Source organism: Coregonus lavaretus (genome assembly GCF_964263955.1).
Source record: "Coregonus lavaretus genome assembly, chromosome: 19".
NCBI classification, from domain to species: Eukaryota; Metazoa; Chordata; class Actinopteri; order Salmoniformes; family Salmonidae; genus Coregonus; species Coregonus lavaretus.
In genome coordinates this window covers 40,512,459-40,539,615 of record NC_140006.1, presented here as the reverse complement: position 1 = coordinate 40,539,615, position 27,157 = coordinate 40,512,459, and the positions used below count along the sequence as shown (strand labels likewise).

The window sequence follows — 27,157 nt, the reverse complement described above, 5'->3', positions numbered from 1 at the left end:
ACCCTACTCTCAGCTATCCCCACCCCCCCCCCCCCCCCCCCCCCTCTCCTATTTGTATCAGTAAATATCTCAGTGCCATACTGTTCTCTTTTACTTAGGCTACCTTGTTTTACAGCTAGATCATCCAGGACACAATTCAGTGTTTCTCCATGAGTCAGTTGGAGGTTACGTCAGGCCCCACCACTCGCTCTGCCTCCCCTGGGCAACAGCTGCTTCTCTCACCACCTAGCGACCTTCACACGTTCAGACCAGAGGCACACCAACACATTGCCTCAAGTGGTGGGCCCTGTTAGCCTTGGTTTACACAGACAGCCCAACTCTGATCTTTTGGCCAAAATATCTGATCTGATTGGTCAAAAGACAAATTAGTGGGAAAGAATCTGAATTGAGCTAACTGTGTAAACGCAGCCTTATAGTTTGAAAAATGTCGGAATCAAACAAGAACATGATCTGTGGTTTAGAGAGATGACAGCACCATCATCCAGGATGTCTACACAGCATTGATCGTCTGGCATTTCGGTTAGAACTTAGAACTCTGGGGGTAGATCTCTCCGAATAGAAGTCGATTTGTCAGAAGTCTAATTTAAACATCATCTGTAGGTCCATTTTGACAGATGCCAACCCCAACATAGTGTTGAACTCCCCTTTTAGCTTTTTCTTTCAAAATGAACGGCCCATCAGCCCCTCCACACCTCTCTGATTCAGAGGGGTTGGGTTAAATGCGGAAGACACATTTTCTGTTGAATGCATTCAGTTGTACAACTGACTAGATATACCCCTTTCCTTTCCCAAAGATGCTTCTCCTGGTATTTCCATTCAATAATTATATTTGTTCTACTCTGCTAGCCAGCACCTCGCCTAAACAGGTGTTCTACTCCACTATCCAGAACCTTGACCTAAACAGGTGTTCTACTCTGCTAGCCAGCACCTCTCCTAAACAGGTGTTCTACTCCGCTAGCCATCCCCTCGACCTAAACAGGTGTTCTACTCCTCTAGCCAGAACCTGTCAGTGATACATTACAGTGCATTACAACCCGAGACGTTGCAACATGAGACCTCAACTATGGGAAAGGGAAAGGGGGATATCTAGTCAGTTGTACAACTGAATGCATTCAACAGAAAATGTAACCCAACCCCTCTGACAAGCTAATAGAAAGTTGTGTCATTCGACATCTAATGCAATCATAAACCAAGACCAAGTCAAATTCTCACCAGAGAATGTTATTTAGCCGACTGATTCGATTCTGGGGGCGACTGTGAAAAACGGCTTAAATACAGCCGGCTGTAAGCAGAGATGTGTAGTTAATGACAGCAAGGCCTGATATTAAACACAAAGTAATCTGGATCAAACGGAGCCCGTGCCATCTAGAGCCACCAACAGATTGGGTTAGAAAGAGGCGGAGACGGTGCGGAGCGGTTAGTGATCTGGGGTTCTCTTTTCCACTGCTGTCAACTGGTACATCTGCTGTGTTGCATGTTCCTGTCATGTCCCTTCAGGGTTGAGGCTAGAGAACAACATCAATTGGCTGAGTGGTTGTGTTTCTGTTTAGGACGTGTGTGTGTACTAGTAGTGTACTATTGGAATGTTGGGTAGGTCGGTGGGATGTTTTGGTTGTTGTGTTTATATAGGTCCATGGAGATACTAGGGCAGAATTCCAATTAGACCCCTACAACCCTTCTATACACCCTAGTCTATTAGACCCTAAACACTTCTATACACCCTAGTCTATTAGACCCTAAACCCTTCTATACACCCTAGTCTATTAGACCCTAAACCCTTCTATACACCCTAGTCTATTAGACCCTAAACCCTTCTATACACCCTAGTCTATTCCTGTAAATCTGAGAGGATTGGATAAAAAGATTGGATTCCATATCAACACCTAGCCTCTAGACCTAGGATTTGATAGATATAAGCATCATGGTAATAGCTTCATCATACTAGGGCTTACTCACTCTCCTGATACACAAATCTGGTAATATGGTGATAAGCAATGTAGTGGAAACTCTGTGGACCTCCCCCTCACCTACCCCTAACCCACCTACCTCTAACCCACCTACCCCTAAACCACCTACCACTAACCCACCTACCTCTAACCCACCTACCTCTAACCCACCTACCTCTAACCCACCTACCTCTAACCCACCTACCTCTAACCCACCTACCTCTAACCCACCTACCCCTAACCCACCTACCCCTAACCCACCTACCCCTAACCCACCTACCCCTAACCCACCTACCTCTAACCCACCTACCCCTAACCCACCTACCTCTAACCCACCTACCTCTAGCCCACCTACCTCTAACCCACCTACCCCTAACCCACCTAACTCTAACCCACCTACCCCTAACCCACCTACCCCTAACCCACCTACCCCTAACCCACCTACCTCTAACCCACCTACCTCTAACCCACCTACCCCTAACCCACCTACCCCTAACCCACCTACCCCTAACCCACCTACCTCTAACCCACCTACCTCTAACCCACCTACCTCTAACCCACCTACCCCTAACCCACCTACCTCTAACCCACCTACCTCTAACCCACCTACCCCTAACCCACCTACCCCTAACCCACCTACCTCTAACCCACCTACCTCTAGCCCACCTACCTCTAACCCACCTACCTCTAACCCACCTACCTCTAACCCACCTACCCCTAACCCACCTACCTCTAACCCACCTACCTCTAGCCCACCTACCTCTAACCCACCTACCTCTAACCCACCTACCTCTAACCCACCTACCTCTAACCCACCTACCCCTAACCCACCTACCTCTAACCCACCTACCCCTAACCCACCTACCTCTAACCCACCTACCTCTAGCCCACCTACCTCTAACCCACCTACCTCTAACCCACCTACCTCTAGCCCACCTACCCCTAACCCACCTACCCCTAACCCACCTACCTCTAACCCACCTACCTCTAACCCACCTACCCCTAACCCACCTACCCCTAACCCACCTACCCCTAACCCACCTACCTCTAGCCCACCTACCCCTAACCCACCTACCCCTAACCCACCTACCTCTAACCCACCTACCTCTAACCCACCTACCTCTAACCCACCTACCCCTAACCCACCTACCCCTAACCCACCTACCTCTAACCCACCTACCTCTAACCCACCTACCTATAACCCACCTACCTCTAACCCACCTACCCCTAAACCACCTACCTCTAACCCACCTACCTCTAACCCACCTACCTCTAACCCTAACCCACCTACCCAAGCCTCTCAGATCTGCCAAGTGGAGTGAGTGAGGGCAGCAGGGAAGGGTGCAACCTGTTGGAATGAAACACAGCCTAAAAAGTAATCTCTCTCTCTCCCCTCCAGGCAAACAGACGTGTCCTCCGGAGAAGTTTGACTGCGGCGGCTCCACCAACAAGTGCGTCTCGTTGTCGTGGCGATGCGATGGCGAGCGGGACTGCGAGAACGGGGCGGACGAGGAGGACTGTGGCGCCGGTGAGTGTGACGGATAGCTGTCGATCAAAGGCCATAGAAGCCACCCATTGGCTGAGACAGGTGTCCTTAAATCTGAGGATGGGCTGTAGTCCCGCCCACTGACTGCACTGCATTTTAAATCGACACTATGGTGAGAAAACACTATTATAAGGTGTTCTGTTCATGTGTCAACCTGGCAGTGTGTGTTCCTTCTCAGTGACCTTTAACCATTTAAACACTAAGCTTTGGTACCACTGTTTGAGTCTTTCTTTTGCCTCCCAGCTTCATTCATTTTTGTATTCACACCCTTTGGAATGGAAATTGCTGTTACCCTAGTAACATACAGTGAGGGAAAAAAGTATTTGATCCCCTGCTGATTTTGTACGTTTGCCCACTGACAAAGAAATGATCAGTCTATAATTTGAATGGTAGGTTTATTTGAACAGTGAGAGACAGAATAACAACAACAAAAATCCAGAAAAACGCATGTCAAAAATGTTATAAATTGATTTGCATTTTAATGAGGGAAATAAGTATTTGACCCCCTCTCAATCAGAAATATTTCTGGCTCCCAGGTGTCTTTTATACAGGTAACGAGCTGAGATTAGGAGCACACTCTTAAAGGGAGTGCTCCTAATCTGTCACACCCTGGCTCTGGGACTCTATATGTTGAGCCAGGGTGTGTTCATTCTATGTGTTTATTTCTATGTTGGTAATTCTGTTGTGTTTATTTCTATGTTGGCTAGAGTGACTCCCAATCAGAGGCAACGAGTGTCAGCTGTCGTTGGTTGTCTCTGATTGGGAGCCATATTTAAACTGTCGGTTTTCCCTTTGTGTTGGTGGGTTCTTGTTCCGTGTTCGGTCATTGTTACCGTGGACTTCACGAGTCGTTTCTTGTTTTGTTGATTGTGTTCTATTATCACTAAAGATAATAAAGTTAAACATGTTCGTTCATCACGCTGCGCCTTGGTCTGTTCATTACGACGATCTTGACAGAAGAACCCACCATGCAACGACCAAGCAGCGTGTCCAGGGGCAGCTCTGGGGCTGGACATGGGAGGAAGCGCCGGGAGAAGAGACGGTGGAGGCGCGCCGTAGAGAGGAGCAGCGGCGCCAAACGGGTCAACGTCGGACAGGCGAGAGGCAACCCCAGAAAATGTTTAGGGGGGGGCACACGGCATGGACGACGGGGCTGACGGAGGCAGAAAAGGGGCGGATTCAGAAGGCCACCAGGTTACGGATACACCGCCCTGTACGTCCTGTGCGGATGCCTCACACAGAGTGTGTGAGGGTAGGCATTCAGCCAGGACGGGTTGTGGCCGCTTTTCACTCCAGGTCTCCTATCCGTCTCCACAGCCCGGTTCGGCCTGTCCCTGCTCCACGCACCAAGCCTACGGTGTGCGTCGCCAGCCCGGTCCGGCCTGTCCCTGCTCCACGCACCAAGCCTACGGTGTGCGTCGCCAGCCCGGCCTGTCCCTGCTCTACGCACCAAGCCTACGGTGTGCGTCGCCAGCCCAGCCCGGCCTGTCCCTGCTCTACGCACCAAGCCTACGGTGTGCGTCGCCAGCCCAGTCTGGCCTGTCCCTGCTCCACGCACCAAGCCTACGGTGTGCGTCGCCAGCCCAGCCCGGCCTGTTCCTGCCACTCGCACCAAGTCTACGGTGCGCGTCGCCAGCCCGGCCCGGCCTGTTCCTGCCACTCGCACCAAGTCTACGGTACGCGTCGCCAGCCCGGCCCGGCCTGTTCCTGCCACTCGCACCAAGTCTACGGTGCGCGTCGCCAGCCCGGCCCGGCCTGTTCCTGCCACTCGCACCAAGTCTACGGTGCGCGTCGCCAGCCCGGCCCGGCCTGTTCCTGCCACTCGCACCAAGTCTACGGTGCGCGTCGCCAGCCCGGCCCGGCCTGTTCCTGCCACTCGCACCAAGTCTACGGTGCGCGTCGCCAGCCCGGCCCGGCCTGTTCCTGCCACTCGCACCAAGTCTACGGTGCGCGTCGCCAGCCCGGCCCGGCCTGTTCCTGCCACTCGCACCAAGTCTACGGTGCGCGTCGCCAGCCCGGCCCGGCCTGTTCCTGCTACTCGCACTAAGCCAGGGGTGCGAGACGTCAGCCTGGTAAGGCCTGTTCCTGCTACTCGCACTAAGCCAGGGGTGCGAGACGTCAGCCTGGTAAGGCCCGTCCCTCCTCCACGCACCAAGCCAGGGGTGCGAGTCGTCAGCCTGGTAAGGCCCGTTCCTCCTCCACGCACTAAGCCAGGGGTGCGAGTCGTCAGCCTGGTAAGGCCCGTTCCTCCTCCACGCACCAAGCCAGGGGTGCGCGTCGTCAGCCTGGTAAGGCCCGTTCCTCCTCCACGCACCAAGCCAGGGGTGCGCGTCGTCAGTCCAGCACAACCCGTGCCTGGGTCACCGGTGCCTGGTAAGGTACCGGTCAACTGCTCCACTATGGAGCTGAAGCTAACCGCTCCTGCTAAGTCCAGTTCAGCTCCAGCCGGCGGGGCCAGACTGGACCAGGGGCGCTATGGGGGGTTTATTGGAGGGTGGTGGTCAAGGCCGGAGCCAGAACCGCCGCCGAGGAGGTATGCCCGCCCAGCCCTCCCCTGTTTTGTTCAGGTTGAGGCGCGGTCGCAGTCCGCGCCTTTAGGGGGGGGTACTGTCACACCCTGGCTCTGGGACTCTATATGTTGAGCCAGGGTGTGTTCATTCTATGTGTTTATTTCTATGTTGGTAATTCTGTTGTGTTTATTTCTATGTTGGCTAGAGTGACTCCCAATCAGAGGCAACGAGTGTCAGCTGTCGTTGGTTGTCTCTGATTGGGAGCCATATTTAAACTGTCGGTTTTCCCTTTGTGTTGGTGGGTTCTTGTTCCGTGTTCGGTCATTGTTACCGTGGACTTCACGAGTCGTTTCTTGTTTTGTTGATTGTGTTCTATTATCACTAAAGATAATAAAGTTAAACATGTTCGTTCATCACGCTGCGCCTTGGTCTGTTCATTACGACGATCTTGACAGAAGAACCCACCATGCAACGACCAAGCAGCGTGTCCAGGGGCAGCTCTGGGGCTGGACATGGGAGGAAGCGCCGGGAGAAGAGACGGTGGAGGCGCGCCGTAGAGAGGAGCAGCGGCGCCAAACGGGTCAACGTCGGACAGGCGAGAGGCAACCCCAGAAAATGTTTAGGGGGGGGCACACGGCATGGACGACGGGGCTGACGGAGGCAGAAAAGGGGCGGATTCAGAAGGCCACCAGGTTACGGATACACCGCCCTGTACGTCCTGTGCGGATGCCTCACACAGAGTGTGTGAGGGTAGGCATTCAGCCAGGACGGGTTGTGGCCGCTTTTCACTCCAGGTCTCCTATCCGTCTCCACAGCCCGGTTCGGCCTGTCCCTGCTCCACGCACCAAGCCTACGGTGTGCGTCGCCAGCCCGGTCCGGCCTGTCCCTGCTCCACGCACCAAGCCTACGGTGTGCGTCGCCAGCCCAGCCCGGCCTGTCCCTGCTCTACGCACCAAGCCTACGGTGTGCGTCGCCAGCCCAGCCCGGCCTGTCCCTGCTCTACGCACCAAGCCTACGGTGTGCGTCGCCAGCCCAGCCCGGCCTGTTCCTGCCACTCGCACCAAGTCTACGGTGCGCGTCGCCAGCCCGGCCCGGCCTGTTCCTGCCACTCGCACCAAGTCTACGGTACGCGTCGCCAGCCCGGCCCGGCCTGTTCCTGCCACTCGCACCAAGTCTACGGTGCGCGTCGCCAGCCCGGCCCGGCCTGTTCCTGCCACTCGCACCAAGTCTACGGTGCGCGTCGCCAGCCCGGCCCGGCCTGTTCCTGCCACTCGCACCAAGTCTACGGTGCGCGTCGCCAGCCCGGCCCGGCCTGTTCCTGCCACTCGCACCAAGTCTACGGTGCGCGTCGCCAGCCCGGCCCGGCCTGTTCCTGCCACTCGCACCAAGTCTACGGTGCGCGTCGCCAGCCCGGCCCGGCCTGTTCCTGCCACTCGCACCAAGTCTACGGTGCGCGTCGCCAGCCCGGCCCGGCCTGTTCCTGCTACTCGCACTAAGCCAGGGGTGCGAGACGTCAGCCTGGTAAGGCCTGTTCCTGCTACTCGCACTAAGCCAGGGGTGCGAGACGTCAGCCTGGTAAGGCCCGTCCCTCCTCCACGCACCAAGCCAGGGGTGCGAGTCGTCAGCCTGGTAAGGCCCGTTCCTCCTCCACGCACTAAGCCAGGGGTGCGAGTCGTCAGCCTGGTAAGGCCCGTTCCTCCTCCACGCACCAAGCCAGGGGTGCGCGTCGTCAGCCTGGTAAGGCCCGTTCCTCCTCCACGCACCAAGCCAGGGGTGCGCGTCGTCAGTCCAGCACAACCCGTGCCTGGGTCACCGGTGCCTGGTAAGGTACCGGTCAACTGCTCCACTATGGAGCTGAAGCTAACCGCTCCTGCTAAGTCCAGTTCAGCTCCAGCCGGCGGGGCCAGACTGGACCAGGGGCGCTATGGGGGGTTTATTGGAGGGTGGTGGTCAAGGCCGGAGCCAGAACCGCCGCCGAGGAGGTATGCCCGCCCAGCCCTCCCCTGTTTTGTTCAGGTTGAGGCGCGGTCGCAGTCCGCGCCTTTAGGGGGGGGTACTGTCACACCCTGGCTCTGGGACTCTATATGTTGAGCCAGGGTGTGTTCATTCTATGTGTTTATTTCTATGTTGGTAATTCTGTTGTGTTTATTTCTATGTTGGCTAGAGTGACTCCCAATCAGAGGCAACGAGTGTCAGCTGTCGTTGGTTGTCTCTGATTGGGAGCCATATTTAAACTGTCGGTTTTCCCTTTGTGTTGGTGGGTTCTTGTTCCGTGTTCGGTCATTGTTACCGTGGACTTCACGAGTCGTTTCTTGTTTTGTTGATTGTGTTCTATTATCACTAAAGATAATAAAGTTAAACATGTTCGTTCATCACGCTGCGCCTTGGTCTGTTCATTACGACGATCGTGACATAATCTCAGTTTGTTACCTGTATAAAATACACCTGTCCACAGAAGCAATCAATCAATCAGATTCCAAACTCTCCAACATGGCCAAGACCAAAGAGCTCTCCAAGGATGTCAGGGACAATATTGTAGACCTACACAAGGCTGGAATGTGCTACAAGACCATCAGCAAGCAGCTTGGTGAGAAGGTGACAACAGTTGGTGCGATTATTCGCAAATGGAAGAAACACAAAAGAACTGTCAATCTCCCTCGGCCTGGGGCTCCATGCAAGATCTCACCTCGTGGAGTTGCAATGATCATGAGAACGGTGAGGAATCGGCCCAGAACTACACGGGAGGATCTTGTCAATGATCTCAAGGCAGCTGGGTCAATAGTCACCAAGAAAACAATTGGTAACACACTACGCTGTGAAGGACTGAAATCCTGCAGCGCCCGCAAGGTCCCCCTGCTCAAGAAAGCACATATACAGGCCCGTCCGAAGTTTGCCAATGAACATCTGAATGATTCAGAGGAGAACTGGGTGAAAGTGTTGTGGTCAGATGAGACCAAAATTGAGCTCTTTGGCATCAACTCAACTCGCCGTGTTTGGAGGAGGATGAATGCTGCCTATGACCCCAAGAACACCATCCCCACCATCAAACATGGAGGTGGAAACATTATGCTTTGGGGGTGTTTTTCTGCTAAGGGGACAGGACAACTTCACCGCATCAAAGGGACGATGGACGGGGCCATGTACCGTCAAATCTTGGGTGAGAACCTCCTTCCCTCAGCCAGGGCATTGAAAATGGGTCGTGGATGGGTCTTCCAGCATGACAATGACCCAAAACACACGGCCAAGGCAACAAAGGAGTGGCTCAAGAAGAAGCACATTAAGGTCCTGGAGTGGCCTAGCCAGTCTCCAGACCTTAATCCCATAGAACATCTGTGGAGGGAGCTGAAGGTTTGAGTTGCCAAACGTCAGCCCCGAAACCTTAATGACTTGGAGAAGATCTGCAAAGAGGAGTGGGACAAAATCCCTCCTGAGATGTGTGCAAACCTGGTGGCCAACTACAAGAAACGTCTGACCTCTATGATTGCCAATAAGGGTTTTGCCACCAAGTACTAAGTCATGTTTTGCAGAGGGGTCAAATACTTATTTCCCTCATTAAAATGCAAATCAATTTATAACATTTTTGACATGCGTTTTTCTGGATTTTGTTGTTGTTATTCTGTCTCTCACTGTTGAAATAAACCTACCATTAAAATCAGCAGGGGATCAAATACTTTTTTCCCTCACTGTAGCATTGTGTTTGTGTCTTAGGTTAGGATTTTAGGGAGCTTTGAATAAGCCCACTACTGTGTGACACGACAGAGTGGTCGGGGTCAAAGGAACCAATAGAACACATTATTTTGATCACAGTTCCCCCGTTTCCTCCATATGTGTCATTTTGGTGTTTATTTTCTCTGTATGATTATTATCTGACGACGGAGGACACGACGGCTCAGTGTGCAGCACTCCCAAATAACACCCTGTTCCCAAGTGCACTACTTTTGGCCAGAGCCTGTCAAAAGTAGTGTACTATGTAGGGAATAGGGTGCCATTTGGTACTCAGTCCGTATCGAGAGGACAGGGGCTAATGAATGTCAGCTCTGCTGAAAAAATACATTGGCTTTGATGCCAAATCAAAGGTTGCAATTCAATATAAAATGTAAGAATCAGTGTGTGTGTGTGTGTGTGTGTGTGTGTGTGTGTGTGTGTGTGTGTGTGTGTGTGTGTGTGTGTGTGTGTGTGTGTGTGTGTGTGTGTGTGTGTGTGTGTGTGTGTAGAATTTGCCCTTGGCGGCCGGCGGAAGCTTTGGTGTCTACCATGACTTATCGCAACCATAGCGATAGCAAGAGTCTCCAACTTAACCCGACCCAGCCTTGCATGAATCAAGCATCAATCCATCAACCATGGAGGTTGGCATCACCCTCCCGTCTGTCCAATCACGCGTCACTGTGGTGCCTCTGCACACACTCACTCACTCACTCACACAAACACATTCACTCACTCACTCACACAAACACATTCACTCACTCACTCACACAAACACATTCACTCACTCACTCGCACACACACACTCACTCACTCACTCACTCACACACACACATTCACTCACTCACTCACACAAACACATTCACTCACTCACTCACACAAACACATTCACTCACTCACTCACTCACACAAACACATTCAGTCACTCACTCACACACACACACTCACTCACACAAACACACATTCACTCACTCACTCACACACACACACTCACTCACACACACACATTCACTCACGCACACACACTCACTCACTCACTCACTCACTCACTCACTCACACACACACACACACTCACTCACACACACACACATTCACTCACTCACACACACACACTCACTCACTCACTCACTCACTCACTCACTCACTCACTCACTCACTCACTCACTCACTCACACACACACACACTCACACACACACACACACTCACTCACTCACACACACACACTCACTCACTCACTCACTCACTCACTCACTCACTCACTCACTCACTCACTCACTCACTCACACACACACACACACACACTCAAACACACAACCTGACACACACGCACACACTCACACACACACTCACTCACTCACTCACTCACTCACTCACTCACTCACTCACTCACACACACACACAACACTCAAACACACAACCTGACACACACACACACACTCACTCACTCACACACAGACACTCAGACACAGAACCTGACACCCCCCCCCCCCCGTGACTACACTCCTGCCCTACTTTACAAGGCAGTGTGAAGAATCAGCTTCTCATCTTCTCTCGCTCCCTCGTCTCTACCGCACGTCGGGAGAAACTGATTGAGGCGACAGCACCGCAGGAGACTGGATGTTTGGAGCTCCGCCGTGGCACGTGCGCAGGAAGCAACACTGGGAGAAACCCTGTCTTATTTCCCTCAGATGGGTGGGGGGAAAGAGCAGAGAGAGGGAGAAAAAGATGCTGGATGTTTTTCCTGCTATCATTTGGGTCCCAGAGGTTGTTTCTGTGTATGTAGCTTCATTTCACATCTTCACCGCATTCGCTCGATTTGTATTTAGTCAGAAAGCCCACAGTCCTATTTCCACTGTGTGTTTTTCTCAAATTGAAAATCAAATACAACTATTTACTCCTCCCAGATATGGTCTGTGAGCCTGCATTTACTGCAGCGCTGCAGAGCTAAGAGATAATTACAAAATACCTCTTAAAACCAGGCCTGGTTACTATTTGAAATCTTTCCATTTTAAATTATTTTAGTGTTTTCTTTAGCCTGCCAGTAGTGTCAGATGGGCAAGGCTTTTGCGTCTATTCTACTGGTCTCATTGCGCCAATCAAACTCAATCAAGCTCAGCTTAAGTTTTTTTAATTATTTCAAATAGTATATGACTAAAATGTATTTGAACCAAAGTCTGTGTAAAATACATCTATGCCACCCTGCCCATAACACTCCTATGGTTAAAGGAGCTGAAGTCTAAAGTCAGTCTCAAAGTGGCAAAGATCTAATACCTTCTTACACTGAACAAAAATATAAACGCAACAATTACTACCATTTTACTGAGTTACAGTTCATATAAGGAAATCAGTAAATTGAAATAAATAAATTAGGCATCGATAAAGTGCAATTGTGTTCGTTTTCCGTAGTTTATGCCTGCCCATACCATAAACCCACCGCCTCCATGGGGCACTCTGTTCACAACATTGACATCAGCAAACCGCTCGCCCACACGACGCCATACACGGGGTCTGCGGTTGTGAGGCCAGTTGGACGTACTGCCAAATGCTCTAAAACGACGTTGGAGGCGGATTATGGTAGAGAAATGAACATTCAATTCTCTGGCAACAGCTCTGGTGGACATTCCTGCAGTCAGCATGCCAATTGCATAATCCCTCAAACCTTCAGACATCTGTGGCATTGTGTTGTGTGACAAAACTGCACATTTTAGAGTGGCCTTTTATTGTACCCAGCACAAGGTGCACCTGTGTAATGATCATGCGGTTTAATCAGCTTCTTGATATGCCACACCTGTCAGCTGGATGGATTATCTTGGCAAAGGAGAAATGCTCATTAACAGGGATGTAAAAAAAAGAATAATGCAAAATTGGTGAGAAATAAGCTTTTTGTATATATATTACATTTTTGGGATCTTTTATTTCAGCTCATGAAACATTGGACCAACACTACATGTTGTGTTTATATTTTTGTTCAGTGTAGCTTGTCAGGTTTTTCAGCCGTAGTCAGCCCGGGTCTAATCCCTTTCTCCTTCTGATTTCTCCATTGACCTCTTCAGACTAAGCCTCTCTTGGTGACTTCAGGCCAGGGCCGCATCCATATTAGGATGTCCCCTAGAGCTGAAACACTGCTGGGCTTGTAGAGTATGTAGTAAGGCATCCATATTAGGAAGTCCCCTAGAGCTGAAACACTGCTGGGCTTGTAGAGTATGTAGTAAGGCATCCATATTAGGAAGTCCCCTAGAGCTGAAACACTGCTGGGCTTGTAGAGTATGTAGTAAGGCATCCATATTAGGAAGTCCCCTAGAGCTGAAACACTGCTGGGCTTGTAGAGTATGTAGTAAGGCATCCATATTAGGAAGTCCCCTAGAGCTGAAACACTGCTGGGCTTGTAGAGTATGTAGTAAGGCATCCATATTAGGAAGTCCCCTAGAGCTGAAACACTGTTGGGCTTGTAGAGTATGTAGTAAGGCATCCATATTAGGAAGTCCCCTAGAGCTGAAACACTGCTGGGCTTGTAGAGTATATAGTAAGGCATCCATATTAGGAAGTCCCCTAGAGCTGAAACACTGCTGGGCTTGTAGAGTATGTAGTAAGGCATCCATATTAGGAAGTCCCCTAGAGCTGAAACACTGCTGGGCTTGTAGAGTATGTAGTAAGGCATCCATATTAGGAAGTCCCCTAGAGCTGAAACACTGCTGGGCTTGTAGAGTATTCAGTAAGGCATCCATATTAGGAAGTCCCTCAGTTGTCAGATTAATCTCCCTCTGTTGTCAAAACTCCTGCAGTTGTCAGTTTTCAGACAATAGTCCCTCTGTCGTTGCAGTCACATTCTGTCTGATGACTTAGTGAGTGAGGGACTTCAGAATATGGATGCTGTAATATTTGGATTGGGAGTTATACTGGTCGGGTAACCATTTTAGCATGACTGCTCTGGTATAATACAGTAGTGCCCTGAATTTTCCTGAACAATTGACCATATGAAGAAAAACTCTGGGCCTGTATAGCCGACAATAAAAAGCTGGAGTTCTTCCAATGTTGATCTGGCCACGTTCAGGAAAACCTTGTGTCTCTAAATACTACACCACAGTACTGTAGCTTATAAACCCTGATGAAGCCTGAGGATGTAGAGATGATGATGCCACCACCACAGTGATAACTCACCTGGTCTGTGGTGGCGGTGGATGATAATTGATTTCCTGCCGGAATCGGTCGGAGACGCGGCGGTGTTCTACAGCTCTAATTATACTCGGCCAAGGGACTTTAGATCTTTCATTTCTCCCAAGTGTGTGTGTGTGTGTGTGTGTGTGTGTGTGTGTGTGCCTGAGTGTGCCTGGAGAGATGCTGGATGGACGGAATTACAACCGGCAGCTCTGACGATGCCGCTCGGTCTCAATCATAGAGAATGATAGAGGACTCCTCTTTGTATCTGTCCCATTATGGCGTCTGTGAGTGCACAGGCAGCGCCATTGAGGACATCGCCAGCTAAGATAGCGCCAGATACAGTTGCGAGTCCAATATGTCCCTATGGTGAAATTGAACCGGCAGGCTCCCATAAGCCCCTAGAACTGGCAGATCTGTTACGTTTAACACGATCCCAGGTCCCTTATGTCTGGGATACCACAGAAGAACAAACAATGCTATCCCTTTTCCTTTTTACTGTGATAGTGATGAGAATGATGACTGGGTTGCCTTTTAGGTAGTATGTTTTTTTTTATCTCAACTATCCTGTTTGCTTCTAGCATTGTCACAGATCTGTATCTAGGAGTTAGTTTAGCCAACTCTTCTGACTTCATGTTACACTGTACATACGGTTCAGAGCATATGAGCGGAGTGGAGCGGTGAGAATCTCAGCTCCTCGCTCACGGAGCTGTTCACCCCTCCGCTCCCCCAGCTCAAAGCCACATCAGGCCAGTCCGCTCATTATCGCTCAGCGCTCAACGCAGTTTGCATCGCGCTCCACTCAAATGGCCCCCCCGCTCGCTCCAAAAAAGGAACAAAATCTGCATGTATTTCACTTTTAGCTTAAACCACAGCCTTACTTTATCTCCCCGAATTTGTTGCATACAGACTCATCTCGGATTATCCATTCTGTCTTGAAACGGGGATCTAACACTGATGGTAAAATGAGATGTTAATCAGTATAGTATATTCCATAGCGAATTGACACGTTGTTTGCCAATGTTTCTGCAAAAGCAGTGATGCCCATTGGAAGTGCAGCGTGAGTGTCATTGGTGAGCAGGGATTTGATTTCTGTGACAGCAGGGAGGATCATCCCCAGGTTCCCCAGCTCCTTCTGCATTTTGTCTGTGAGGTCTGCCAGTGGTGTCAGCACACTGACAAGGCGCGTCAGCTGCCGTACTTGATTCAGGGTGATGTTAGCAACATTAGACTTGAGTTTGTTTTGCCATAACAGGTCTTTTTGGTACAACCGGATGAACGACTGGCTGCTCCATCGAATGGCGCAGGCATTTGTGGGGCGGACACCTAATTGGTCGGTTTCCTCTGTGTTCAGGGTGCTCTTGCGTACACTTTTCACCAGGTGCCCGACTTTCACTAACAGCCTATTAATGTTGTCGTGCTCGTTAACGGCGTCTTTGATCGCCAGCTGAAGCATGTGAATGGGGCATCTCAGATGTAAATTTGACAAAGTAAAGTACTGATTTATCATAGTTTCTACATTAGAGGTTATCACTTCCACATGGACTTGCGAGGGCGCAGGTGGTCCCTCATCCTCCTCTTCATGTTCTGCGCTGCTGCTGGCATCCACGGTCACTTCACCCTCCGCCTCCTCTTCAGTGCCAGGGAGGAGGTTAAACGCCTTGATCATGTTGCTGGCACTGTCAGTGACGACCCGAATCACACGTCGTTGCACGTTCCAATATTTAAGTACACTTTCATACTTTTGGTAAATACGATCTGCGGTATGGTGTCCCTGTATGTGCTCACAGCCCAACAAAACCGTGTGCCCCCGGAACGTCCCATCAATGAAACTGGCCACGATCCCAAGGAAGCTGTGCCCTCTTCTACTGGTCCAAATGTCAGCTGACAGAACGAGCCCATCACCATTTTGCAGTAGGTCTTGCAGTTTGGCTTCCATCTCTTCCAAGGCATGTGGCATGAGCATGTCCCGTACGGTGTTGTAGCATGGGGGGGTGTAGCCTGGTTGAGCTGCGCTGGTGAAGTGTTGCATCCCTTCGCGTTCTCCTTTACTCAGCGGTTCATAGTCCATGAAAATCATTTTTAAAAAATGCTACATCCAGCTCTCTTTTTCTCTCCCTTGTTATGGTTGGGCCTTTGCGTGCAGTGAAGAAACGTTTGAATTCCTCAACCCTTTTCTCTTGTTGCTGCTTCTGCTCCTCTCGCTCTATAAAATAAAAATTCATGGACGACACAAATTAAATTAAACAGATGGATTCTGGGTAAGGCTTGAGCATGCTTCAGACTCGTGGTGTGAGCTAGCGAAATTGGAGCGGGACATAGGGCGACGCTCCGTCCTTTTAAAAATGCCGCTCTGCGCTCTGTCCAAAATCCGCCCGCTCGCGCTCCACGCTCGCTCCCGCTCCACTCCGCTCACATGCTCTGATATGGTTGCAAAATCCTGGGAGCATTCCCCAAATTCCCAGGTTTTCCAGAAATCCTGTTTGGAGGATTCCCGGATTTCCTGCTTATTCCTTCCTTTACCAGGAATTTCCCAACCAGGATTTCTGGAAAACTGGGGAATTTGGGGAATGATACTGGATTTTTTGCAACCCTAAATGTACTGTATGTACAGATGTAGGATCTTAATTTGATCACCCTGTTGATGCAGGAAAACATATAGTGTATTTGAGGTTTAAAAAGGCTTCTAAAGTTTGTAACATTTCAGACTTGATTTGTCCTAACAAAAATTTTATCAATCCCTACATAAATGTCCATTAATTATAATCCAAACAATAATTCACATTTCCTGTTACTGCAGAATTATTTTCCTGCTGTGAGAAACTGGTCAAATTAAGATACTGCTATGGGGACAGCTGAAGAACCAAAAGGGTTATTCGGCTCTCCCCATAGGAGAACCGTTTTTGGTTCCAGGTAAAACCCTTTTTGGTTACAAGTAGAACCATTTTGGGTTCGAATCCTCTATATTGAACCCTTTCCACAGAGGGTTCTACATGGAACTCAAAAGGGTTCTACCTGGAACCATCAAGGGTTTTTCAAAGGGTTGTCCTGTAGGGACACCTGAAGAACCCTTTTAGGTTAGCTCCTTTTTTTCTAAGGATTCAGTGTCTGGCACGACAATGGTGGTCACAAGGAGTTGGCTTGCTAGACTAGTGCACATACAGTACAGGTCTGGGACCAGGTTATAGCGTGATTCGTGCTTGAGCATCACTTCTCCCCAATAATCCTGGCTAGCTACTTGTAAGTGTGGTCATCATAACTGTCTGGCAACACCATGAACAAAAACTCTCCTCTTTTTCTCTCCTCTATCTCTCCCTTCATCCTTCAGTCCTGCTAGCTAGTTGTACGTGTGGTCATAATACTGACATCACTATGGAAGAACAAGTCCCTCCTCTCTTCCTCTCTTCTCCTCTCTACTCCTCTCTTCCTCTCTTATCATCTCTTCCTCTCTTCTCCTCTCTTCTCCTCTCTTCCTCTCTTCTCCTCTCTTCCTCTCTTCTCCTCTCTTCCTCTCTTTCTCTCTTCTCCTATCTTCTCTTCCTCTCTTCTCCTCTCTTCCCTTCTCTTCCTCTCTTCTCATCTCTTCCTCTCTTCTCCTCTCTTATCATCTCTTCCTCTCTTCTCCTCTCTTATCATCTCTTCCTCTCTTCTCCTCTTCTCCTCTCTTTCTCTCTTCTCCTCTCTTCTCTTCCTCTCTTCTCCTCTCTTCTCCTCTCTTCTCCTCTCTTCTCTTCTCTTCTCCTCTCTTCTCCTCTCTCCTTCTCTTCCACTCTTCTACTCTCTTCCTCTCTTCTCCTCTCTTCCTCTCTTCTCCTCTCTTTCTCTCTTCTCCTCTCTTCCTCTCTTCTCCTCTCTTCATTTATTCCTCTCTTCTCCTCTCTTCTCCTCTCTTCCTCTCTTCTCCTCTCTTCCTCTCTTCTCCTCTCTTCTCTTCCTCTCTTCCTCTCTTCCTCTCTTCCTCTCTTCTCCCCTCTTCCTCTCTCTCGTCTCCTCTCTTCCTCTCTTCCTCTCTTCTCCTCTCTTCCTCTCTCTTCTCCTCTCTTTCTCTCTTCTCCTCTCTTTCTCTCTTCTCCTCTCTTCCTCTCTTCCCCTCTCTTCCTCTCTTCTCCTCTCTTCCTCTCTCTTCTCCTCTCTTTCTCTCTTCTCCTCTCTTTCTCTCTTCTCCTCTCTTCCTCTCTTCCCCTCTCTTCCTCTCTTCTCCTCTCTTCCTCTCTTCTCCTCTCTTCTCCTCTCTTCCTCTCTTCTCCTCTCTTCTCCTCTCTTCTCCTCCCTTCTCATCTCTTCCTCTCTTCTCCTCTCTTCTCCTCTCTTCCTCTCTTCTCCTCTCTTCCTCTCTTCTCATCTCTTCCTCTCTTCTCCTCTTCCCCTCTCTTTCTCTCTTCTCCTCTCTTCTCTTCCTCTCTTATCCTCTCTTATCCTATCTTCCTCTCTTCTCCTCTTCTTCTCTCTTCTCCTCTCTTCCTCTATTCTCCTCTCTTCCTCTCTTCTCCTCTCTTCTCTTCCTATCTTCCTCTCTTCTCCTCTTCTTCTCTCTTCTCCTCTCTTCCTCTATTCTCCTCTCTTCCTCTCTTCTCCTCTCTTCTCTTCCTATCTTCCTCTCTTCTCCTCTTCTTCTCTCTTCTCCTCTCTTCCTCTATTCTCCTCTCTTCCTCTCTTCTCCTCTCTTCTTTCCTCTCTTCCTCTCTTCTTCTCCTCTCTTCCTCTCTTCTCCTCTCTTCCTCTATTCTCCTCTATTTCTCTCTTCTCCTATCTTCTCTTCCTCTCTTCTCCTCTCTTCCCTTCTCTTCCTCTCTTCTCATCTCTTCCTCTCTTCTCCTCTCTTCTCCTCTCTTCCTCTCTTCTCCTCTCTTCTCTTCCTCTCTTCCTCTCTTCCTCTCTTCCTCTCTTCTCCTCTCTTCCTCTCTCTCGTCTCCTCTCTTCCTCTCTTCCTCTCTTCTCCTCTCTTCCTCTCTCTTCTCCTCTCTTTCTCTCTTCTCCTCTCTTTCTCTCTTCTCCTCTCTTCCTCTCTCTTCTCCACTCTTTCTCTCTTCTCCTCTCTTTCTCTCTTCTCCTCTCTTCCTCTCTTCCCCTCTCTTCCTCTCTTCTCCTCTCTTCCTCTCTTCTCCTCTCTTCTCCTCTCTTCTCCTCTCTTCCTCTCTTCTCCTCTCTTCTCCTCTCTTCTCCTCCCTTCTCATCTCTTCCTCTCTTCTCCTCTCTTCTCCTCTCTTCTCCTCCCTTCTCATCTCTTCCTCTCTTCTCCTCTCTTCTCCTCTCTTCCTCTCTTCTCCTCTCTTCCTCTCTTCTCATCTCTTCCTCTCTTCTCCTCTTCCCCTCTCTTTCTCTCTTCTCCTCTCTTCTCTTCCTCTCTTCTCCTCTTCTTCTCTCTTCTCCTCTCTTCCTCTATTCTCCTCTCTTCCTCTCTTCTCCTCTCTTCTCTTCCTCTCTTCCTCTCTTCTTCTCCTCTCTTCCTCTCTTATCCTCTCTTCCTCTATTCTCCTCTCTTTCTCTCTTCTCCTATCTTCTCTTCCTCTCTTCTCCTCTCTTCCCTTCTCTTCCTCTCTTCTCATCTCTTCCTCTCTTCTCCTCTCTTATCATCTCTTCCTCTCTTCTCCTCTCTTATCATCTCTTCCTCTCTTCTCCTCTTCTCCTCTCTTTCTCTCTTCTCCTCTCTTCTCTTCCTCTCTTCTCCTCTCTTCTCCTCTCTTCTCTTCTCTTCTCCTCTCTTCTCCTCTCTCCTTCTCTTCCACTCTTCTACTCTCTTCCTCTCTTCTCCTCTCTTCCTCTCTTCTCCTCTCTTTCTCTCTTCTCCTCTCTTCCTCTCTTCTCCTCTCTTCATTTATTCCTCTCTTCTCCTCTCTTCTCCTCTCTTCCTCTCTTCTCCTCTCTTCCTCTCTTCTCCTCTCTTCTCTTCCTCTCTTCCTCTCTTCCTCTCTTCCTCTCTTCTCCTCTCTTCCTCTCTCTCGTCTCCTCTCTTCCTCTCTTCCTCTCTTCTCCTCTCTTCCTCTCTCTTCTCCTCTCTTTCTCTCTTCTCCTCTCTTTCTCTCTTCTCCTCTCTTCCTCTCTTCCCCTCTCTTCCTCTCTTCTCCTCTCTTCCTCTCTCTTCTCCTCTCTTTCTCTCTTCTCCTCTCTTTCTCTCTTCTCCTCTCTTCCTCTCTTCCCCTCTCTTCCTCCCTTCTCATCTCTTCCTCTCTTCTCCTCTCTTCTCCTCTCTTCCTCTCTTCTCCTCTCTTCCTCTCTTCTCATCTCTTCCTCTCTTCTCCTCTTCCCCTCTCTTTCTCTCTTCTCCTCTCTTCTCTTCCTCTCTTGTCCTCTCTTATCCTATCTTCCTCTCTTCTCCTCTTCTTCTCTCTTCTCCTCTCTTCCTCTATTCTCCTCTCTTCCTCTCTTCTCCTCTCTTCTCTTCCTCTCTTCCTCTCTTCTTCTCCTCTCTTCCTCTCTTATCCTCTCTTCCTCTATTCTCCTCTCTTTCTCTCTTCTCCTCCTCTCTTCTCTTCCTCTCTTCTCCTCTCTTCCCTTCTCTTCCTCTCTTCTCATCTCTTCCTCTCTTCTCCTCTCTTATCATCTCTTCCTCTCTTCTCCTCTCTTATCATCTCTTCCTCTCTTCTCCTCTTCTCCTCTCTTTCTCTCTTCTCCTCTCTTCTCTTCCTCTCTTCTCCTCTCTTCTCCTCTCTTCTCTTCTCTTCTCTTCTCCTCTCTTCTCCTCTCTCCTTCTCTTCCACTCTTCTACTCTCTTCCTATCTTCTCCTCTCTTCCTCTCTTCTCCTCTCTTTCTCTCTTCTCCTCTCTTCCTCTCTTCTCCTCTCTTCATTTATTCCTCTCTTCTCCTCTCTTCTCCTCTCTTCCTCTCTTCTCCTCTCTTCCTCTCTTCTCCTCTCTTCTCTTCCTCTCTTCCTCTCTTCCTCTCTTCCTCTCTTCTCCTCTCTTCCTCTCTCTCGTCTCCTCTCTTCCTCTCTTCCTCTCTTCTCCTCTCTTCCTCTCTCTTCTCCTCTCTTTCTCTCTTCTCCTCTCTTTCTCTCTTCTCCTCTCTTCCTCTCTTCCCCTCTCTTCCTCTCTTCTCCTCTCTTCCTCTCTCTTCTCCTCTCTTTCTCTCTTCTCCTCTCTTTCTCTCTTCTCCTCTCTTCCTCTCTTCCCCTCTCTTCCTCTCTTCTCCTCTCTTCCTCTCTTCTCCTCTCTTCTCCTCTCTTCTCCTCTCTTCCTCTCTTCTCCTCTCTTCTCCTCTCTTCTCCTCCCTTCTCATCTCTTCCTCTCTTCTCCTCTCTTCTCCTCTCTTCCTCTCTTCTCCTCTCTTCCTCTCTTCTCATCTCTTCCTCTCTTCTCCTCTTCCCCTCTCTTTCTCTCTTCTCCTCTCTTCTCTTCCTCTCTTATCCTCTCTTATCCTATCTTCCTCTCTTCTCCTCTTCTTCTCTCTTCTCCTCTCTTCCTATATTCTCCTCTCTTCCTCTCTTCTCCTCTCTTCTCTTCCTCTCTTCCTCTCTTCTTCTCCTCTCTTCCTCTCTTATCCTCTCTTCCTCTATTCTCCTCTCTTTCTCTCTTCTCCTCTCTTCTCTTCCTCTCTTCTCCTCTCTTCCCTTCTCTTCCTCTCTTCTCATCTCTTCCTCTCTTCTCCTCTCTTATCATCTCTTCCTCTCTTCTCCTCTCTTATCATCTCTTCCTCTCTTCTCCTCTTCTCCTCTCTTTCTCTCTTCTCCTCTCTTCTCTTCCTCTCTTCTCCTCTCTTCTCCTCTCTTCTCCTCTCTTCTCCTCTCTTCTCTTCTCTTCTCCTCTCTTCTTCTCTCTTCTTCTCTTCCACTCTTCTACTCTCTTCCTCTCTTCTCCTCTCTTTCTCTCTTCTCCTCTCTTCCTCTCTTCTCCTCTCTTCATTTATTCCTCTCTTCTCCTCTCTTCTCCTCTCTTCCTCTCTTCTCCTCTCTTCTCTTCCTCTCTTCCTCTCTTCCTCTCTTCCTCTCTTCCTCTCTTCTCCTCTCTTCCTCTCTCTCGTCTCCTCTCTTCCTCTCTTCTCCTCTCTTCCTCTCTTCTCCTCTCTTCCTCTCTCTTCTCCTCTCTTTCTCTCTTCTCCTCTCTTTCTCTCTTCTCCTCTCTTCCTCTCTTCCCCTCTCTTCCTCTCTTCTCCTCTCTTCCTCTCTTCTCCTCCCTTCTCCTCTCTTCCTCTCTTCTCCTCTCTTCTCCTCTCTTCCTCTCTTCTCCTCTCTTCCTCTCTTCTCATCTCTTCCTCTCTTCTCCTCTTCCCCTCTCTTTCTCTCTTCTCCTCTCTTCTCTTCCTCTCTTATCCTCTCTTATCCTATCTTCCCCTCTTCTCCTCTTCTTCTCTATTCTCCTCTCTTCCTCTATTCTCCTCTCTTCCTCTCTTCTCCTCTCTTCTCTTCCTCTCTTCCTCTCTTCTTCTCCTCTCTTCCTCTATTCTCCTCTCTTTCTCTCTTCTCCTCTCTTCCTCTCTTCTCCTCTCTCTTCCTCTCTTCTCCTCCCGTCTCCTCTCTTCTCCTCTCTTCCTCTCTTCTCTTCCTCTCTCTTCTCCTCTCTTCTCCTCTCTTTCTCTCTTCTCCTCTCTTCCTCTCTTCCCCTCTCTTCCTCTCTTCTCCTCTCTTCCCCTCTCTTCCTCTCTTCTCCTCTCTTCCCCTCTATTCCTCTCTTCCTATCTTCTCCTATCTTCCTCTCTTCTCCTCTCTTCCTCTCTTCTCCTCCCTTCTCCTCTCTTCCTCTCTTCTCCTCTCTTCCTCTCTTCCTCTCTTCTCCTCTCTTCCTCTCTTCTCCTCTCTTCCTCTCTTCTCATCTCTTCCTCTCTTCTCCTCTTCTCCTCTCTTTCTCTCTTCTCATCTCTTCTCTTCCTCTCTTCCTCTCTTCCCCTCTTCTCCTCCTCTCTTTTCTTTTCTTCTCTTCTCTTCTCTTCTCTTCTCTTCTCTTCTCTTCTCTTCTCTTCTCATCTCTTCTCTTCCTCTCTTCTCCTCTCTTCCTCTCTTCCTCTCTTCCTCTCTTCCTCTCTTCTCCTCTCTTCTCTTCTCCTCTCTTCTCTTCTCCTCTCTTCTCTTCCCCTCTCTTCCTCTCTTCTCCTCTCTTCTCCTCTCTTCTCCTCTCTTCCTCTCTTCTACTCTCTTCTCCTCTCTTCTCTTCCCCTCTCTTCCTCTCTTCTCCTCTCTTCTACTCTCTTCTCCTCTCTTCTCCTCTCTTCTCTTCCTCTCTTCCTCGCTTCTCCTCTCTTCCTCTCTTTTCCTCTCTTCCTCTCTTCTCTTCTCTTCTCTTCCACTCTTCTCCTCTCTTCCTCTCTCCTCATCTCTCTTCCTCGCTTCTCCTCTCTTTCTCTCTTCTCCTCTCTTCCTCACTTCCCCTCTTCTCTTCTCTTCTCTTCTCTTCTCTTCTCTTCTCTTCTCTTCTCTTCTCTTCTCTTCTCCTCTCTTTCTCTCTCTATTATCTCTCCCTCCATTGTCATCTCTCCCCTGTGGATGAGAGTACTGCTTCTTTCTCCCCATTATCAGCCAGTATTCTCTTTGTTCTGTAAATGTGTCTGTGGCATTAGTAGAAAGGTCATCTGTTGAGTTGTTCCCCAGTGGAGAAGGCCAGCCTGTCTAAACTCTAAACTGCCTTCAACGTGACCTTCTACTAGTAAAAGGTCTATGGAGGCCTCAATGGTCCTTGGGGAATATGGAGGTTGTATAGCACTGTACCCTATGGCCCTTGGGGAATAGGGAGGTTGTATATCTACGAATAATATCTGTGAGTCAAATGTCCCTTAACCTGGTGACACGTATTGATGTGAGTGGGGATGCATGGGCTCAGAGGCAGATGGGGCATACAGATGAGCAGGAGCGTGTGTATCAACAGGACCGTGTGTATGAATAGGAGCGTGTATATGAACAGGAGCGTGTGTATCAACAGGAGCGTGTGTATGAATAGGAGCGTGTGTATCAACAGGAGCGTGTATATGAACAGGAGCGTGTGTATCAACAGGAGCGTGTGTATCAACAGGAGCGTGTGTATCAACAGGAGCGTGTGTATCAACAGGAGCGTGTATATGAACAGGAGCGTGTGTATCAACAGGAGCGTGTGTATCAACAGGACCGTGTATATGAACAGGAGCGTGTGTATCAACAGGAGCGTGTGTATCAACAGGAGCGTGTGTATCAACAGGAGCGTGTGTATCAACAGGAGCGTGTATATGAACAGGAGCGTGTGTATCAACAGGAGCGTGTGTATCAACAGGAGCGTGTATATGAACAGGAGCGTGTGTATCAACAGGACCGTGTGTATCAACAGGACCGTGTGTATCAACAGGAGCGTGTGTATGAACAGGAGCGTGTGTATCAACAGGAGCGTGTGTATCAACAGGACTGTGTGTATGAACAGGAGCGTGTGTATCAACAGGAGCGTGTGTATCAACAGGAGCGTGTATATGAACAGGAGCGTGTGTATCAACAGGAGCGTGTGTATCAACAGGAGCGTGTGTATCAACAGGACCGTGTATATGAACATACTGAGCCCTACAGTGAGCAGGTATTTGGAGGCTAGCAGAGTGACCGACCAGTCATCCTTCTCTCGATCTCCACCCCTCCCCCATCACCGCGACTCCTCGTCCAATAGGAGAGAGAAAACTGGGTCACACCACAGCCACGCCCTTCTGATTGGCTGGCTGGGAATGCTATCGCATTCCGCTTGGATCATCATCCGCCAAACTCCGGAACAGGAATTCAAGATACACGGTACCCTTAGACAGAATCCAAGGGAAGACTATCAGTAGTCTTTACGTCCTTTTACTACAGGCCCCAACTGAAATTAAAGTCTCTACCGATGTAGCTGGAAATGCTCATGTATTTTACTAATGGGCCTCCTCATGTGTGATATGCATGTTTATGGCGTCTCCTTAATAATTTAACTGCAGATTAGTAGATTATTGGGGGTAGGTTGCACGTGGTGTGTGTGTGTGTGTGTGCGCACGTGTGCGTGTGTGCGTGTGTGTTTGCGTGTGTGTGTGTGTGTGTGCGTGTGCGTGTGTGTGTGTGTGTGGGGGGGGGGGGTGTGCGTGTGTTTATACTGATAAGACACGGCAGAATCAAATGGAACGCTGTGGTTTAATATTGATGAAGATAAGACTATGCCTGCAGCTCAGCTGAATCGCAAATGGTTCCATCAGTAGTAGCGCTGGTACGTGATAATCCTCATCACTGGCCTTAGTGAAATTAATACATTAAGCAGTGTGTGTTTGTGTGTGTGTGTGTGTGTATGTGTGTGTGTTTGTGTGTGTAATTGAACACACATGGTGAATTGGACATATGGGTGTAATAGTATGATAAGCAGGATGATCATGATGCTCTGTTTCCACGTTCTGCCAGAGGGGGCTAATTTACACCCATCAGCCTGATGATAAGTGCTGAATAGAGCTAAGCACAGGCTAAATCCGATAGGAAAACTTGGTTCAGTCTGCTTTCCACCAGACACTGGGAGATGAATTCACTGGTCAGCAGGACAATAACCTAAAACACAAGGCCACATCTACACTGTTGTTGCTTACCAAGAAGACAGTGAATGTTCCTGAATGGCTGAGTTACAGTTTTGACTTCAATCTACTTGAAAATATATGGCAAGACCTAAAAATGGTTGTCTAGCAATGATCAACAACCAATTTGACAGCGCTCAAACAATTTAAAAAAGAATAATGGGCAAATATTGTACAATCTAGGTGTGGAAAGCTCTTAGAGACTTACCCAGAAAGAATTGTTGCCAAAGGTGATTCTAACATGTATTGACTCAGGGGTGTGAATACTTATATAAATTAGATATTTCTGTATTTCATTTTCAATACATTTGAAAACATTTCTAAAAGCATGTTTTCACTTTGTCATGATGGGGTATTGTGTGTAGAAATATCTATTTAATCAATTTTGAATTCAGGCTGTAACACAACACAATGTGGAATAAGTCAAGGGGTGTGAATACTTTCTGAAGGCACTGTATTCAGACCCCTTGACTTTTTATCCTTATTCTAAAAATGGATTAAATAGTTTTTTCCCCCTCATCAATCTACACACAATACCCCATAATGACAAAGCAAAAACAGTTTTTTTTTTTACATTTTAGCAAATTAAAACTGAAATATCATATTTACATAAGTATTCAGACCCTTTACTCAGTACTTTGTTGAAGCACCTTTGGCAGCGATTACAGCCTCGAGTCTTCTTGGGTATGACGCTACAAGCTTGGCACATCTATATTTTGGGAGTTTCTCCCATTCTTCTCTGCAGATCCTCTCAAGGTCTGTCAGGTTGGATGTGGAGCGTCGCTGCACAGCTATTTTCAGGTCTCTCCAGAGATGTTAAATCGGGTTCAAGTCCGGGCTCTTGCTGGGCTATTCAAGGACATTCAGAGACCTGTCCCGAAGCCACTCCTGTGTTATCTTGGCTGTGTCCTGTTGGAAGGTGAACCTTCGCCCCAGTCTAAGGTCCTGAGTGCTCTGGAGCAGGTTTTCATCAAGGTTCTCTCTGTACTTTGCTCCGTTCATCTTTCCCTCGATCCTGACTAGTCTCCAAGTCCCTGCCGCTGAAAAGCATCCCCACAGCATGATGGTGCCATGACCATGCTTCACCGTAGGGATGGTGCCAGGATTCCTCCAGACGTGATGCTTGGCATTCAGACCAAAGAGTTCAATCTTGGTTTCATCAGACCAGAGAATCTTGTTTCTCATGGTCTGAGAGTCCTTTAGGTGCCTTTTGGCAAACTACAAGCTGGTTGTCATGTGCCTTTTACTGAGGAGTGGCTTCCGTCTGGCCACTCTACCATAAAGGCCTGATTGGTGGAGTGCTGCAGAGATGGTTGTTCTTATGGAAGGTTCTCCCATCTCCACAGAGGAACTCTGGAGCTCTGTAACAATGACCATCGGGTTCTTGGTCACCTCTCTAACCAAGGCCCTTGTCCACCGATTGCTCAGCCCTAGAAAGAGTCTTGGTGATTCCAAACTTCTTCTATTTAAGAATGATGGAGGCCACTGTGTTCTTGGGGACCTTCAATGCTGCAGAAATGTTTTGGTACCCTTCCCCAGATCTGTGCCTCGACACAATCCTGTCTCGGAGCTCTACGGACAATTCCTTTGACCTCATGGCTTGGTTTTTGCTCTGACATGCATTGTCAACTGTGGGACCTTATATAGACAGGTGTGTGCCTTTCCAAATCATGTTCAATTAATTGAATTTACCACAGGTGGACTCCAATAAAGTTGTAGAAACATCTCAAGGATAATCAATGGAAACAGGATGCACCTGAGCTCAATTTCGAGTCTCATAGGAAAGGGTCTGAATACTTATATAAATAAGGTATTTCTGTTTTTTATTTTGAATA

At 48.9% G+C, this 27,157-nt stretch overlaps 1 protein-coding gene across 1 annotated transcript in view; it reads left to right on the top strand.

The window, feature by feature from the left end:
- Positions 1-27,157, top strand: part of LOC311146515 (low-density lipoprotein receptor-related protein 8-like) — a gene marked incomplete at both ends in the record, with an annotated part of 192,492 nt that overhangs the window by 86,836 nt on the left and 78,499 nt on the right. Inside the window, one exon of the mRNA XM_084183032.1 lies at positions 3,346-3,474. Coding sequence (XP_084039158.1) covers positions 3,346-3,474 — 129 coding nt within the window. The remainder of the gene's footprint in view (positions 1-3,345; positions 3,475-27,157) is intronic.